We start from the raw sequence: 15,284 nt of genomic DNA on the forward strand, positions 1-15,284 counted from the left end.
CGGGTATCTGTTATTCTATATATAAACCCCCCGAACCCCTCGATTAGATTCCAGGCTGTAACTCACTCCCGGGTATCTGTTATTTCTATATATAAACCCCCCGAACCCCTCGATTAGATTCCAGCCTGTAACTCACTCCCGGGTATCCGTTATTCTATATATAAACCCCCCCGAACCCCTCGATTAGATTCCAGCCTGTAACTCACTCCCGGGTATCTGTTATTCTATATATAAACCCTCCGAACCCCTCGATTAGATTCCAGCCTGTAACTCACTCCCGGGTATCCGTTATTCTATATATAAACCCCCCCGAACACCTCCATTAGTTGCTGGCTGGGTGCCCCTCCCTTGCCCCACTCACCGTCGAACTTTGCCAGCTTGTTGGTATCTCCTAGCTCTGAGGTAATGGGCAGCGCCTGTCGAACTTTCATGTTGGTTTCCCTGTGAAATACACCAGACGATTGATTAGTTCCACCCGCTGTCGCCTCCTGTCCCTTGCCGTGTTACAGTCCCACGGCAAACAATCGCCATTCAGCGTCCTGGTCGAGCGGTCAATCTGAGTGCCTGGATGGCGAGTGGCCGATCAAACCCACTGCAATAAAGGGAGGGGCAAGAACTCCCATTTCTCCAGCGCCTTTCACCACCTCAGGACGTCCCAAAGCACTTCACAGCCAATGAAGTACTTTTTGAAGTGTGGTCACTGTTATAATGTGGGAAACGCGGCAGCCAATTCGCGCACAGCAAGTTCCCACAAACAGCAGTGTGATAATGACCAGATCATTTGTTTTTAGTGTTGTTGGTTGAGGGATAAATATTGGCCCCAGGACACCGGGGAGAACTCCCCCTGCTCTTCTTCCAATAGTGGCCGTGGGATCTTTTATATCCACCTGAGAGGACAGACGGGGCCTCGGTTTAACGTCTCATCCGAAAGACGGCACCTCCGACAGTGCAGCACTCCCTCAGTACTGCCCCCCCTCAGTACTGCCCCTACGACAGTGCGGCGCTCCCTTAGTACTGCCCCTCCGACAGTGCGGCGCTCCCTTAGTACTGCCCCTCCGACAGTGCAGCGCTCCCTCAGTACCGCCCCTCCGACAGTGCGGCGCTCCCTCAGTATTGCCCCTCCGACAGTGCGCCGCTCCCTCAGTACCGCCTCTCCGACAGTGCGGCGCTCCCTCAGTACTGCCCCCTCCGACAGTGCGGCACTCCCTCAGTACCGCCTACCGACAGTGCGGTGCTCCCTCAGTACCGCCCCTCCGACAGTGCGGCGCTCCCTCAGTACTGCCCCTCCGACAGTACAGCGCTCCCTCAGTACCGCCCCTCCGACAGTGCGGCGCTCCCTCAGTATTGCCCCTCCGACAGTGCGCCGCTCCCTCAGTACCGCCCCTCCGACAGTGCGACGCTCCCTCAGTACAGCCCCTCCGACAGTGCGGCGCTCCCTCAGTACTGCCCCTCCGACAGTGCGGCGCTCCCTCAGTACTGCCCCTCCGACAATGCGGCTCTCCCTCAGCACTGCCCCACCGACAGTGCAGCACTGCCCCACCGACAGTGCGGCGCTCCCTCAGTACTGCCCCTCCGACAGTGTGGCGCTCCCTCAGTACTGCCCCTCCGACAGTGCGGCGCTCCCTCAGTACTGGCCCTCCGACAGTGCGGCGCTCCCTCAGTACTGCACTGGGAGTGTCGGCCTGGATTTTGTGCTCAAGTCTCTGGAGTGGGGCCTCGAACCCACAACCTTCTGACTCAGAGGCGAGACTCCTATCCAGCCAGCCACGGCTGGCCACCATTGCAGCGCACGATCCGAATCCGAATTTCATTATAGAAACATAAGAAACTAGGAGCAGGAGTCGGCCATTCGGCCCTTCGAGCCTGCTCCGCCATTCAACGAGATCATGGCTGATCATCCAAACCCTAGCACCCGGTCCCTACACCGACAGCCATCCCACCCAAGCCCTATCCCCGTAACCCCACATATTTAATCCACCCTAACACTAAGGGCTAATTTTTTAAATTTTTATCATGGCCAATCAACCTAACCCGCACATCTTTGGACTGTGGGAGGAAACCGGAGCACCCGGAGGAAACCCACGCAAACACGGGGAGAATGTGCAAACTCCACACAGACAGTCACCCGAGGCCGGATTTGAACCCGGGTCCCTGGCGCTGTGAGGCAACAGTGCTAACCACTATGCCACCGTGCATCCACGGCACACCCAGTTCGAAAAGCATCGCGAAACTGCACCCCGCCCCCCCCGATTGAATGAATCACCAGGGGCCCGTTTTCGCGAATTGCGTCCGGTTGCGAGCCTGCGCGGACACGAGCCGGCACATTTGACAAGCTTTTGAATATAATTTGTTTTATTATCTTACTAAGAAACTGACTACTGTACCCCGATACAGCTCGCAAACGGTTCCGTATAATCTACAAAGCCACCATGAGTTATTTAATATTGAGCTGTGGACAAGTGGCGGACTCGGATGATTAAAAATGCTTAATTTTTGTGAGCAACCCATTTATTAATCAGATTGCACCCAATGAATATTTTTTTGAAAGCAAATTTTTTTTGGCAAATTACGTCCCAAGACGCGGCCCGATTGCAAGTGGTTCGTGGCAGGTCTCACATTCTGCGATGTGCAAATGTGGAAACGAGAGAGAGAGAGAGAGAGAGAAAGAAAGAGAAGAAAAAAACATTTCTCCGATTGCACCCAAAGTGGAAAACTCTACTACCACCCCCCGTTTGAAAAAGAGAAACTCACATCCCAAGTCTTGCAGAGTCAAGATCTTTCAATCCAGGCTGCACAGAGAGACTCTTTTCAAATAAACTCTGTGGACTGCTGGATTTCAGAGAGACTCTTAAATAGACGATTTCAGAGACATTTTTAAATAGACTCTGTAGACTGTGCTGGATTTCAGAGTCTTTTTAAATAGACTCTGTAGACTGTGCTGGATTTCAGAGTCTTTTTAAATAGACTCTGTAGACGGTTTGCTTGATGTCAGAGAAACTCTTTTTAAATAGACTCTGTAGACTGTTTGCTGGATTTCAGAGAGACTCTTTTTAAATAGACTCTGTAGACTGCTGGATTTCAGAGTCTTTTTAAATAACGGTTTGCTTGATGTCAGAGAAACTCTTTTTAAATAGACTCTGTAGACTGTTTGCTGGATGTCAGAGACTCTTTTTAAATAGACTCTGTAGACTGCTGGATATCAGAGACTCTTTTTAAATAGACTCTGTAGACTGTTTGCTGGAGCTCATTGAGAGACTCTTTTTAAATAGACACTCTGCTCCAACTTACCCATCAAGCTCTGCTGTTTCAATGTAACACAGTCCGTGAGGTTCACTGCTGGACAGCAACAGGAGATCCGCCTAGCAACAGACACAGGCAAAGGCAATCAAACTACGAGCTACAGAGACAACAACAACAACTTGCATTTATACAGCACCTTTAACGTAGTAAAACGTCCCAAGGCGCTTCACAGGAGCGATTATCGGACAAAACCGAGCCACATATAAGGAGATATTAGGACAGGTTGGTCAAAGAGGTCGGTTTTAACGAGTGTCTTAAAGGAGGAGAGAGAGGCGGAGAGGTTTAGGGAGGGAATTCCACAGCTTGGGGCTCAGGCAGCTGAAGGCGCGGTCGCCATTGGTGGAGCGATGGAAATCGGGGGATGCTCAAGAGGCCAGAAATCTCGGAGAGTTGTAGGGCTGGAGGAGGTTACAGAGATAGGGGAGGGGACGAGGTCGTTGGGGGGGGGATTTGAAAACACTCAAAACACTCCAATTCTCTCACTCTCCTAACCGAACAAATAGCCCGTTAGCTCACTCTAGTGAACATGTATCATCATAGAAAAGTTCAGCCTCCATAATTGGTTAACAAGTCGATACTTTATTTTAAAAGATCTCATGAAGGTCCCACACTTCCTGTCCACAGAAGTTACTTCCTGTTGTCACGATATTTGGTCAGCTTACTTGTCAATATTTACCACATTAAACTGCTGTCTCAACATTTGCCATTCAAATTTTTCTATGTCAACTGTCACGGTAAGAACATAAGAATTAGGAGCAGGAGTCGGCCATACGGCCCTTTGAGCCTGCTCCGCCATTCAATAAGATCATAGCTGATCTTCGACCTCAACTCCACTTTCCCGCCCTAACCCTTGATTCCCCTAGATTCCAAAAATCTCTCGATCTCGGCCTTGAATATACTCAACGACTGAGCCTCCACAGCTCTCTGGGGTAGAGAATTCCAAAGATTCACCGCCCTCCGAGTGAAGAAATTCCTCCTCATCTCAGTCCAAAATGGCCGACCCCTTATCCTGAGACTGTGACCCCTGGTTCTAGACTCCCCAGCCAGGCATCCTCCCTGCATCAAGCTCCTTAAGAATTTTGTATGTTTCAATGAGATCACCTCTCATTCTTCTAAACTCTAGAGAGTATAGGCCTAGTCTACTCAATCTCTCCGCATAGGACAATCCCCCCATCCCAGGAACCAGTCTGGTGAACCTTCGTTGCACTCCCTCTATGGCAAGTATATCCTTCCTTAGGTAAGGAGACCAAAACTGTACACAATACTCCAGGCGTGGTCTCACCAGGGCCCTATATAATTGGAGTAAGACATCTTTACTCTTATACTCAAATCCTCTTGTAATAAAGGCCAACATACCATTTGCTTTCCTAATTGTTTGCTGTACCTGCAATGTTAACTTTCAGTGATTCGTGTACAAGGACACCCAGGTCAACACTGAACACCAAAATTTGCCAATCTCTCACCATTTAAAAAAATACTCTGCTTTTCTAGATTTCCTGCCAAAGTGGATAACTTCACATTTCTCCAAATTATATTCACGTTCTTGCCCACTCACTTAGCCGGTTAACAACCGGCCATTTTACTATTTATATATTTTTTTAAACAAAAACCTGTCTGTTTAAAGACTGTAAATGGGGGGGGGGGGGGGGGGGAGGGGGAGGGGGGAACAGGGAAAGGTTTGGTCAAACCGAGATTGGCCAAAACCGCGACCGTCCCTCCCCCCAACCCCGCCGCCACGGGTCAGGTACACACCGCCACAAACTGGTTGTTCTCGAGCTTGATGATGTCACCAACGCGGACGTGCATCCACTTGTCCTTCTGCAGCCTGCGGGAAGATGAAAAACAGCGTCAGTGTTGTGGCGGCGGGTCCTCGGCCGCGAGCTGGGAAAGATACAAAATGGCCGCTCGCTAGGAAAGATACAAAATGGCCGCTCGCTAGGAAAGATACAAAATGGCCGCTTGCTAGGAAAGATACAAAATGGCCGCTCGCTAGGAAAGTTACAAAATGGCCGCTCACTAGGAAAGATACAAAATGGCCGCTTGCCGCCCAACGCCCCATCTCGCCGCCCCCCCGCCCCCCCCGGTTACTCGAACCCTCAGAGAGTCTCCAGGAATTCAAGACTAAATCTCCAGGGCACTGCATTTAAAAAAAATATCATTCAGGGGGATGTGGGTGTCACTGGCAAGGCCAGCATTTATTGCCCATCCCTAGTTGCCCTCGAGAAGGTGGTGGTGAGCCGCCTTCTTGAACCGCTGCAGTGAAGATGAAGGGCTGAGATGATTGGCCTCCAACCACCACAACCATCTTCCTTTGTGCTAGGTATGACTCCAGCCAGTGGAGAGTTTCCCCCAGATTCCCATTGATTTCAGTTTTACTAGGGCTCCTTGATGCCAGACTCGGTCAAATGCTGCCTTGATGTCAAGGGCAGTCACTCTCACCTCACCTCTGGAATTCAGCTCCTCTGTCCATGCTTGGACCAAGGCTGTAATGAGGTCTGGAGCAGAGTGGTCTTGGTGGAACCCAAACTGGGCATCAGTGACTGGTTATTGGTGAGTAAGTTCTTTGTTTTAGTTTTTTTTTATATTAGTTCCTGGGACGTGGGCGTCGCTGGTAAGGCCAGCATTTATTGCCCATTCCTAATCGCCCTTGAGAAGGTGGTGGTGAGCCGCCTTCTTGAACTGCTGCAGTCCGTGTGGTGAAGGTGCTCCCACAGTGCTGTTAGGGAAGGAGTTCCAGGATTTTGACCCAGCGACGATGAAGGAACGGCCCGATATATTTCCAAGTCGGGATGGTGTGTGACTTGGAGGGGAACTTGGAGGTGGTGGTGTTCCCGTGCGCCTGCTGCCCTTGTCCTTCTAGGTGGACGAAGTCGCAGGTTTGGGAGGTGTTGCCGAAAAAGCCTTGGCGAGTTGCTGCAGTGCATCTTGTAGATGGTACACACTGTAGCCACGGTGCGCCGGTGGTGGAGGGTGTGAATGTTTAAGGTGGTAGAGGGGTGCCAATCAAGCGGGCTGCTTTGTCCTGGATGGTGTCGAGCTTCTTGTGTTGTTGGAGCTGCACTCATCCAGGCAAGTGGAGAGTATTCCATCACACTCCTTACTTGTGCCTTGTAGGTGGTGGAAAGACTTTGGGGAGTCAGGAGGTGAGACACTCGCCGCAGAATACCCAGCCTCTGACCTGCTCTTGTTGCCACTGTATTGTGTTTTGAGATGATGATGACTTGTGCTCAACAAAACTAGATATCTCTGCAAGATAACCTCCTCAATATAGAAAGAGTGATCATATTATGATCACTCTTCCCCAGAGGATCCTTTCCTATGAGATTACTAATTAACCCTATCTCATTACACAGCCTCTGACCTGCTCTTGTACCACAGTATTTATGTGGCTGGTCCAGTTGAGTTTCCTGGTCAATGGTGACCACCCCAGGATGTTGATGGTGGGGGATTCGGCGATGGTAATGCCGTTGAATATCAAGGAGCGGTGGTTCGACACTCGCTTGTTGGAGATAGTCATTGCATGGCACTTAAGTGGGTCGAGTTACATTTGCAGCACACATCAGCCCAAGCCTGAATGCTGTCCAGGTCTTACTGTGCGCGGGCATGGACTGCTTCATTATCCATCGTGACCAAAAACCCGGGAGAAATTTCTTTGACCACTTTTGTTTATTAGTTACAAAAATATTGGACGTGGGAGTGGGGGGTCACAGAACTGTAAAATTCTATGTAAATCTCCTCGTAAATTCCGCCCCATTGACTGATTCTCAGCCACAAGGACTTCGCCCGAGCGTTGGCCCAGAATGTCCAGCAGATACAGCCTGAGCTCGGGATGAGAGTGTTCTCCCTTCCTACACGTCACAACCTCAGTGAGAACACCTCGAGGATCTGGGGCTGGGGAACCGCTACGCACCGTTACATGGGACGTCCAGCCCAGAAACAGGCCATTTGGCCCAACTGCTCCGTGACGGTGTTTATGCTCCACGACGGTGTTTATGCTCCACACCAGCCTCCTCCCGCCCCTCTTCATCTCACCCCATCACCCTATCCTTCTATTCCTTTCTCCCTCATAAGAACATAAGATGTAGGAGCAGGAGGTGGTCATTCGGCCCCTCGAGCCTGCTCCGCCCTTCAATAAGATCATGGTTGATCTGATCTTGGCCTCAACTTCACTTCCCTGCCCGCTCCCCATAACCCTTCAAAAATCTGTCAATCTCCACCTTAAATATATTCAATGACTCCGCCTCCACAGCTCTCTGGGGTAGAGAATTCCACAGATTCACGACCCTCAGAGAAGAAACTCCTCCTCATCTCCGATTTTAAATGGGTGCCCCCTTATTCTGATATTATGCCCCCTAGTTCTAGATTTCCCCATGAGGGGAAACATCCTCCCTGCATCTACCTTGTCGAGCCCCCCTTCAGAATCTTATATTTTCAAAAAGATCACCTCTCATTCTTCTAAACTCCAATGAGTATAGGCCCAACCTGCTCAACCTTTCTTCATAAGACAACCCCCTCATCTCCGGAATCAACCTAGTGAACCGTCTCTGAACTGCCTCCAATGCAAGTATATCCTTCCTTAAATAAGGAGACCAAAACTGTACGCAGTACTCCAGGTGTGGTCTCACCAACGCCCTGTACAGTTGTAGCAGGACTTCCCTACTTTTATACAGGAAACTCTTTTTTATCCGGCACTGACGGGCTGCCGGTTTATCAAAAAGTCCGGATTAGAGAGAGTACAGTTAAAAGGTACGAGAGCTCCGTACACAGCAACAAATCCAGGCTTCCCTGTTGCTTAGCAACAGCTGCAGGAACTCTGGCCACAGACCAAGCGTCCCTGTTGCTTAGCAACAAGTGCAAGAACCCCGGTTACACAGCCACAGATCCAGGAACGGCCACTAATATGAAGTAAAACTTACCTGAACCTACTCTTGAATTTTGCCGGTTGACAGAGATTTCCGGTTATTTAGGTGCCGGTAAATCGAGAGTTTCCTGTACTCCATTCCCTTTGCAATAAAGGCCAACACTCCATTTGCCTTCCTAATTACTTGCTGTACCTAAATGCTAACTTTTTGCGATTCATGTACAAGGACCCCCAGATCCCTCTGAACCTCAGCCTTTTGTAATCTCTCCCCATTTAAATAATAATTTGCTTTTTTATTTTTCCTACCAAAGTGGATAAACCTCGCATTTTCCCACGATAATCTCCATCTGCCAGGTTTTTGCCCGCTCGCTTAGCCTATCTATATCCCTTTGGGGATTCTTTGCATCCTCCACACAATTTGCTTTCCCACCTATCTTTGTATCATCAGCAAATTTGGCTACATTACACTCGGTCCCTTCATCCAAGTCATTAATATAGATTGTAAATAGTTAGTGTTTATCCAGCCTCCCCTTAAATGCATCTGTGCTCGTCGCCTCAACCACTCCGTGGTAGCGAGTTCCACATTCTCACCACTCTCTGGGTAAAGAAGTTTATCCTGAATTCCTGGTTGGATTTATTAGCGGCTCTCTTATATTGACGGCCCCTAGTTCTGGTCTCGCCCCACAAGAGGAAACATCTTCTCTACGTCTACCCAATCGAAACCCCATCATAATCTTAAAGACCTCGATCAGGTCACCCACTCAGCCTTCTCTTTTCTAGAGCCAGGAGCCCCTCTGTCACTCGCAATGCTCCGCGGATGCAGATCCGTTTCGTGGTTTAAGAGATACTGACTACGGCAACAGAGTTCAGATACTCACGTCCCATTAACGAGTAACTGAGATTGACGATTGTTCACCTGCTTGTCACTCTTGTGGCGGAACTAGAGGGGGGAAAGGAGGCAGACCCGATTAGGATGAGCGAGGAGAAAAATAAAGTCCCCGGGGGGCTGTCCCGTCAACACAAACAGCACTTCGATACGCGCAGCCCGTCAACCAGCCCACTGCACGGGGACTAACACTGCACAGGGACTAGCCCACTGCACGGGGACTAACACTGCACGGGGACCAGCCCACTGCACGGGGACTAACACTGCACGGGGACCAGCCCACTGCACGGGGACTAACACTGCACGGGGACTAGCCCACTGCACGGGGACTAACACTGCACGGGGACCAGCCCACTGCACGGGGACCAGCCCACTGCACGGGGACCAGCCCACTGCACGGGGACCAGCCCACTGCACGGGGACCAGCCCACTGCACGGAGACCAGCCCACTGCACGGAGACCAGCCCACTGCACGGGGACCAGCCCACTGCACGGGGACCAGCCCACTGCACGGGGACCAGCCCACTGCACGGGGACCAGCCCACTGCACGGGGACCAGCCCACTGCAAGAAGGGGTTTTAAAGGGGAGGTGAATTGTCCCATCATCATCAACAGTATGTAAGGAGATAAATGTACCGACACAATCTCAGATACACCACTCTCTCTCCGATACACCAATCTCTCTCTCAGGTACGATACCCGATCGCTCTCCGATACATCGATCTCTCTCTCAGGTACGTTCTCGATCTCTCTCCGATACACCAATCTCTCTCTCAGGTACGATACCCGATCTCTCTCCGATACACCGATTTCTCTCTCAGGTACGTTCTCGATCTCTCTCCGATACACCGATCTCTCTCAGGTACGTTCTCGATCTCTCTCCGATACACTGATCTCTCTCTCAGGTACGATGCCCGATCTCTCTCAGATACACCGATCTCCCTCGATCTCTCTCTCATGTACGTTCTCGATCTCTCTCAGATACACCGATCTCTCTCTCAGGTACGTTCTCGATCTCTCTCCGATACACTGATCTCTCTCTCAGGTACGATGCCCGATCTCTCTCAGATACACCGATCTCCCTCCGATACACCGATCTCTCTCTCATGTACGTTCTCGATCTCTCTCAGATACAGCGATCTCTCTCTCAGGTACGTTCTCGATCGATCTCAGATACACTGATCTCTCTCTCAGGTACGTTCTCGATCTCTCTCAGATACACTGATCTCTCTCTCAGGTACGATATGCAATCTCTCTCAGATACACCGATCTCTCTCTCAGGTACGATACTCGATCTCTCTCAGATACACCAATCTCTCTCTGATACACCGATCTCTCTCTCAGGTATGATACTCGATCTCTCTCAGATACACCAATCTCTCTCTGATACACCGATCTCTCTCTCAGGTACGATACTCAATCTCTCTCCGATACACCGATCTCTCTCTCAGGTACGATACTCAATCTCTCTCGGATACAATACGCAATCTCTCTCCGATACACGGATCTCTCTCTCTCAGGTACGATACTCAATCTCTCTCCGATACACCGATCTCTCTCAGGTACGTTCTCGATCTCTCTCAGGTACGTTCTCGATCTCTCTCAGGTACGTTCTCGATCTCTCTCCGATACACTGATCTCTCTCTCAGGTACGATACTCAATCTCTCTCCGATACACTGATCTCTCTCTCAGGTACGTTCTCGATCTCTCTCAGATACACTGATCTCTCTCAGGTACGTTCTCGATCTCTCTCCGATGCACCGATCTCTCTCTCAGGTACGATACTCAATCTCTCTCCGATACACTGATCTCTCTCTCAGGTACGATACTCAATCTCTCTCCGATGCACCGATCTCTCTCTCGGGTACGATACTCAATCTCTCTCAGATACACCGATCTCTCCCTCTCAGGTACGATACCCAATCTCTCTCTCTCAGGTACGTTCTTGATCTCTCTCCGATACACCAATCTCTCTCTCAGGTATGTTCTCGATCTCTCTCCGATACACTGATCTCTCTCTCAAGTACGATACCCAATCTCTCTCCGATACACCAATCTCTCTCTCAGGTACGTTCTCGATCTCTCTCCGATACACCAATCTCTCTCTCAGGTACGATACCCAATCTCTCTCCGATACACCAATCTCTCTCTCAGGTACGTTCTCGATCTCTCTCCGATACACTGATCTCTCTCTCAGGTACGATACCCAATCTCTCTCCGATACACTGATCTCTCTCTCAGGTACGTTCTCGATCTCTCTCCGATACACTGATCTCTCTCTCGGATACGATACTCAATCTCTCTCCGATACACCGATCTCTCTCTCAGGTACGTTCTCGATCTCTCTCCGATACACTGATCTCTCTCTCAGGTACGTTCTCGATCTCTCTCAGGTACGTTCTCGATCTCTCTCCGATACACTGATCTCTCTCTCAGGTACGATACCCAATCTCTCTCCGATACACCAATCTCTCTCTCAGGTACGTTCTCGATCTCTCTCCAATACACCAATCTCTCTCTCAGGTACGATACCCAATCTCTCTCCGATACACTGATCTCTCTCTCAGGTACGATACCCAATCTCTCTCCGATACACTGATCTCTCTCTCAGGTACGTTCTCGATCTCTCTCCGATATACCGATCTCTCTCTCAGGTACGATACCCAATCTCTCTCCGATACACTGATCTCTCTCTCAGGTACGTTCTCGATCTCTCTCCGATACACCAATCTCTCTCTCAGGTACGTTCTCGATCTCTCTCCGATACACCAATCTCTCTCTCGGGTACGTTCTCGATCTCTCTCTGATACACCGATCTCTCTCTCAGGTACGTTCTCGATCTCTCTCCGATACACCGATCTCTCTCTCAGGTACGATACCTGATCTCTCTCCGATGCACCGCTCTCTCTCTCTCAGGTACGATACCCAATCTCTCTCTCTCAGGTACGTTCTCGATCTCTCTCCGATACACCAATCTCTCTCTCAGGTACGTTCTCGATCTCTCTCCGATACACCAATCTCTCTCTCAGGTACGATACCCGATCTCTCTCCGATACACTGATCTCTCTCTCAGGTACGATACCCGATCTCTCTCCGATACACTGATCTCTCTCTCAGGTACGATACCCGATCTCTCTCCGATACACTGATCTCTCTCTCAGGTACGACACCCGATCTCTTTCTGATACATGAGACGACTGGCGACTGGATGACGATCATTAAAACTTTCTATCCATGATGTTACTGAGAAGACAAAGTGGCTGCCCCCCAACCGCCCCCCCACCCCAAGTCCGCCCCCGACCCGGGCATAAACTGACCAAGAGGAGATGACTGGAGAGACAGCCACGATCACGTGGGTTACCTCCTTCCACACCCACTAAAAATTAATCGGTTAATTCACCTCAACATCCCCTTTAAATTTAGCAGCACCTTATCTCAGGGAGTTGGGAATCGGGGAACGGGAAACAGGAAGGGGAAGGCAAGGACAGATTCCCAGTAATAAAACGACAGCGACAAGCTGACCTCCGACCTCTGGCCTCCCATTGGCTTCAATGGAGTACTTTCCTCTGCCAAGTCTCGTTTACCCATCCCGGGTTCACTCATTGAAGCAATGGAAATGTGGAGGAGTATGGAGGGAACCAGGTCAAGGGTGAGCAGTGGGAGCACCGGGTCAAGGGTGAGCAGTGGGGGCACCGGGTCAAGGGTGAGCAGTGGGGGCACCGGGTCAAGGGTGAGCAGTGGGAGCACCGGGTCAAGGGTGAGCAGTGGGAGCACCGGGTCAAGGGTGAGCAGTGGGAGCACCGGGTCAAGGGTGAGCTGTGGGAGCACCGGGTCAAGGGTGAGCTGTGGGAGCACCGGGTCAAGGGTGAGCAGTGGGAGCACCGGGTCAAGGGTGAGCAGTGGGTCAAGGGTGAGCAGTGGGAGCACCGGGTCAAGGGTGAGCAGTGGGGGCACCGGGTCAAGGGTGAGCAGTGGGAGCACCGGGTCAAGGGTGAGCAGTGGGAGCACCGGGTCAAGGGTGAGCAGTGGGAGCACCGGGTCAAGGGTGAGCTGTGGGAGCACCGGGTCAAGGGTGAGCTGTGGGAGCACCGGGTCAAGGGTGAGCAGTGGGAGCACCGGGTCAAGGGTGAGCAGTGGGTCAAGGGTGAGCAGTGGGAGCACCGGGTCAAGGGTGAGCAGTGGGGGCACCGGGTCAAGGGTGAGCAGTGGGGGCACCGGGTCAAGGGTGAGCAGTGGGAGCACCGGGTCAAGGGTGAGCAGTGGGGGCACCGGGTCAAGGGTGAGCAGTGGGGGCACCGGGTCAAGGGTGAGCAGTGGGAGCACCGGGTCAAGGGTGAGCAGTGGGGGCACCGGGTCAAGGGTGAGCAGTGGGGGCACCGGGTCAAGGGTGAGCAGTGGGAGCACCGGGTCAAGGGTGAGCAGTGGGGGCACCGGGGTCAAGGGTGAGCTGTGGGGGCACCGGGTCAAGGGTGAGCAGTGGGGGCACCAGGTCAAGGGTTGTGGGACTGTTGATTATGGCAGGAGATTAAATGGGTGGGTAGAGTCCGTGCTAGGGGAGAGTGAACATGGGCTGTGGGAGGAGATTAAATGGGTGGGTAGAGTCTGTGATAGGGGAGAGTGTACACGGGCTGTGGGAGGAGATTAAATGGGTGGGTAGAGTCCGTGATAGGGGAGAGTGTACATGGGCTGTGGGAGGAGATTAAATGGGTGGGTAGAGTCTGTGATAGGGGAGAGTGTACATGGGCTGTGGGAGGAGATTAAATGGGTGGGGAGAGTGTACATGGGCTGTGGGAGGAGATTAAATGGGTGGGTAGAGTCTGTGATAGGGGAGAGTGTACACGGGCTGTGGGAGGAGATTAAATGGGTGGGTAGAGTCTGTGATAGGGGAGAGTGTACATGGGCTGTGGGAGGAGATTAAATGGGTGGGTAGAGTCTGTGATAGAGGAGAGTGTACATGGGCTGTGGGAGGAGATTAAATGGGTGGGTAGAGTCCGTGATAGGGGAGAGTGTACATGGGCTGTGGGAGGAGATTAAATGGGTGGGTAGAGTCCCATGATAGGGGAGAGTGTACATGGGCTGTGGGAGGAGATTAAATGGGTGGGTAGAGTCCCATGATAGGGGAGAGTGTACATGGGCTGTGGGAGGAGATTAAATGGGTGGGTAGAGTCCCATGATAGGGGAGAGTGTACATGGGCTGTGGGAGGAGATTAAATGGGTGGGTAGAGTCCGTGATAGGGGAGAGTGTACATGGGCTGTGGGAGGAGATTAAATGGGTGGGTAGAGTCCATGATAGGGGAGAGTGTACATGGGCTGTGGGAGGAGATTAAATGGGTGGGTAGAGTCTGTGATAGGGGAGAGTGTACATGGGCTGTGGGAGGAGATTAAATGGGTGGGTAGAGTCCATGATAGGGGAGAGTGTACATGGGCTGTGGGAGGAGATTAAATGGGTGGGTAGAGTCTGTGATAGGGGAGAGTGTACATGGGCTGTGGGAGGAGATTAAATGGGTGGGTAGAGTCCCATGATAGGGGAGAGTGTACATGGGCTGTGGGAGGAGATTAAATGGGTGGGTAGAGTCCGTGATAGGGGAGAGTGTACATGGGCTGTGGGAGGAGATTAAATGGGTGGGTAGAGTCCGTGATAGGGGAGAGTGTACCTGGGCTGTGGGAGGAGATTAAATGAGTGGGTAGAGTCTGTGATAGGGTAGAGTGTACATGGGCTGTGGGAGGAGATTAAATGGGTGGGTAGAGTCCATGATAGGGGAGAGTGTACATGGGCTGTGGGAGGAGATTAAATGGGTGGGCAGAGTCCGTGATAGGGGAGAGTGTACATGGGCTGTGGGAGGAGATTAAATGGGTGGGTAGAGTCCATGATAGGGGAGAGTGTACATGGGCTGTGGGAGGAGATTAAATGGGTGGGCAGAGTCCGTGATAGGGGAGAGTGTACCTGGGCTGTGGGAGGAGATTAAATGGGTGGGTAGAGTCCATGATAGTGGAGAGTGTACATGGGCTGTGGGAGGAGATTAAATGGGTGGGTAGAGTCTGTGATAGGGGAGAGTGTACATGGGCTGTGGGAGGAGATTAAATGGGTGGGTAGAGTCTGTGATAGGAGAGAGTGTACATGGGCTGTGGGAGGAGATTAAATGGGTGGGTAGAGTCCGTGATAGGGGAGAGTGTACATGGGCTGTGGGAGGAGGGTATACTGTACAGGGAGCATTCTATGCAAGACTCCCAACCAG

At 51.4% G+C, this 15,284-nt stretch overlaps 1 protein-coding gene across 1 annotated transcript in view; it reads right to left on the reverse strand.

Moving 5' to 3' along the window:
- LOC147086571 (phospholipid-transporting ATPase ID-like) overlaps positions 1 to 15,284 on the reverse strand; it is a 112,442-nt gene that overhangs the window by 80,162 nt on the left and 16,996 nt on the right. Inside the window, exons 5-8 of the mRNA XM_085978273.1 lie at positions 9,040 to 9,101; positions 5,053 to 5,125; positions 3,289 to 3,359; positions 362 to 441 (exon numbers count right to left, since the gene is read on the reverse strand). Of these exons, the coding sequence (XP_085834399.1) occupies positions 362 to 441; positions 3,289 to 3,359; positions 5,053 to 5,125; positions 9,040 to 9,101 (286 nt within the window). The remainder of the gene's footprint in view (positions 1 to 361; positions 442 to 3,288; positions 3,360 to 5,052; positions 5,126 to 9,039; positions 9,102 to 15,284) is intronic.

Source organism: Somniosus microcephalus, unplaced genomic scaffold, assembly GCF_052327205.1.
Source record: "Somniosus microcephalus isolate GS21.2 unplaced genomic scaffold, FLI_Smic_1.0 unresolved_chr7, whole genome shotgun sequence".
Lineage (NCBI taxonomy): Eukaryota > Metazoa > Chordata > Chondrichthyes > Squaliformes > Somniosidae > Somniosus > Somniosus microcephalus.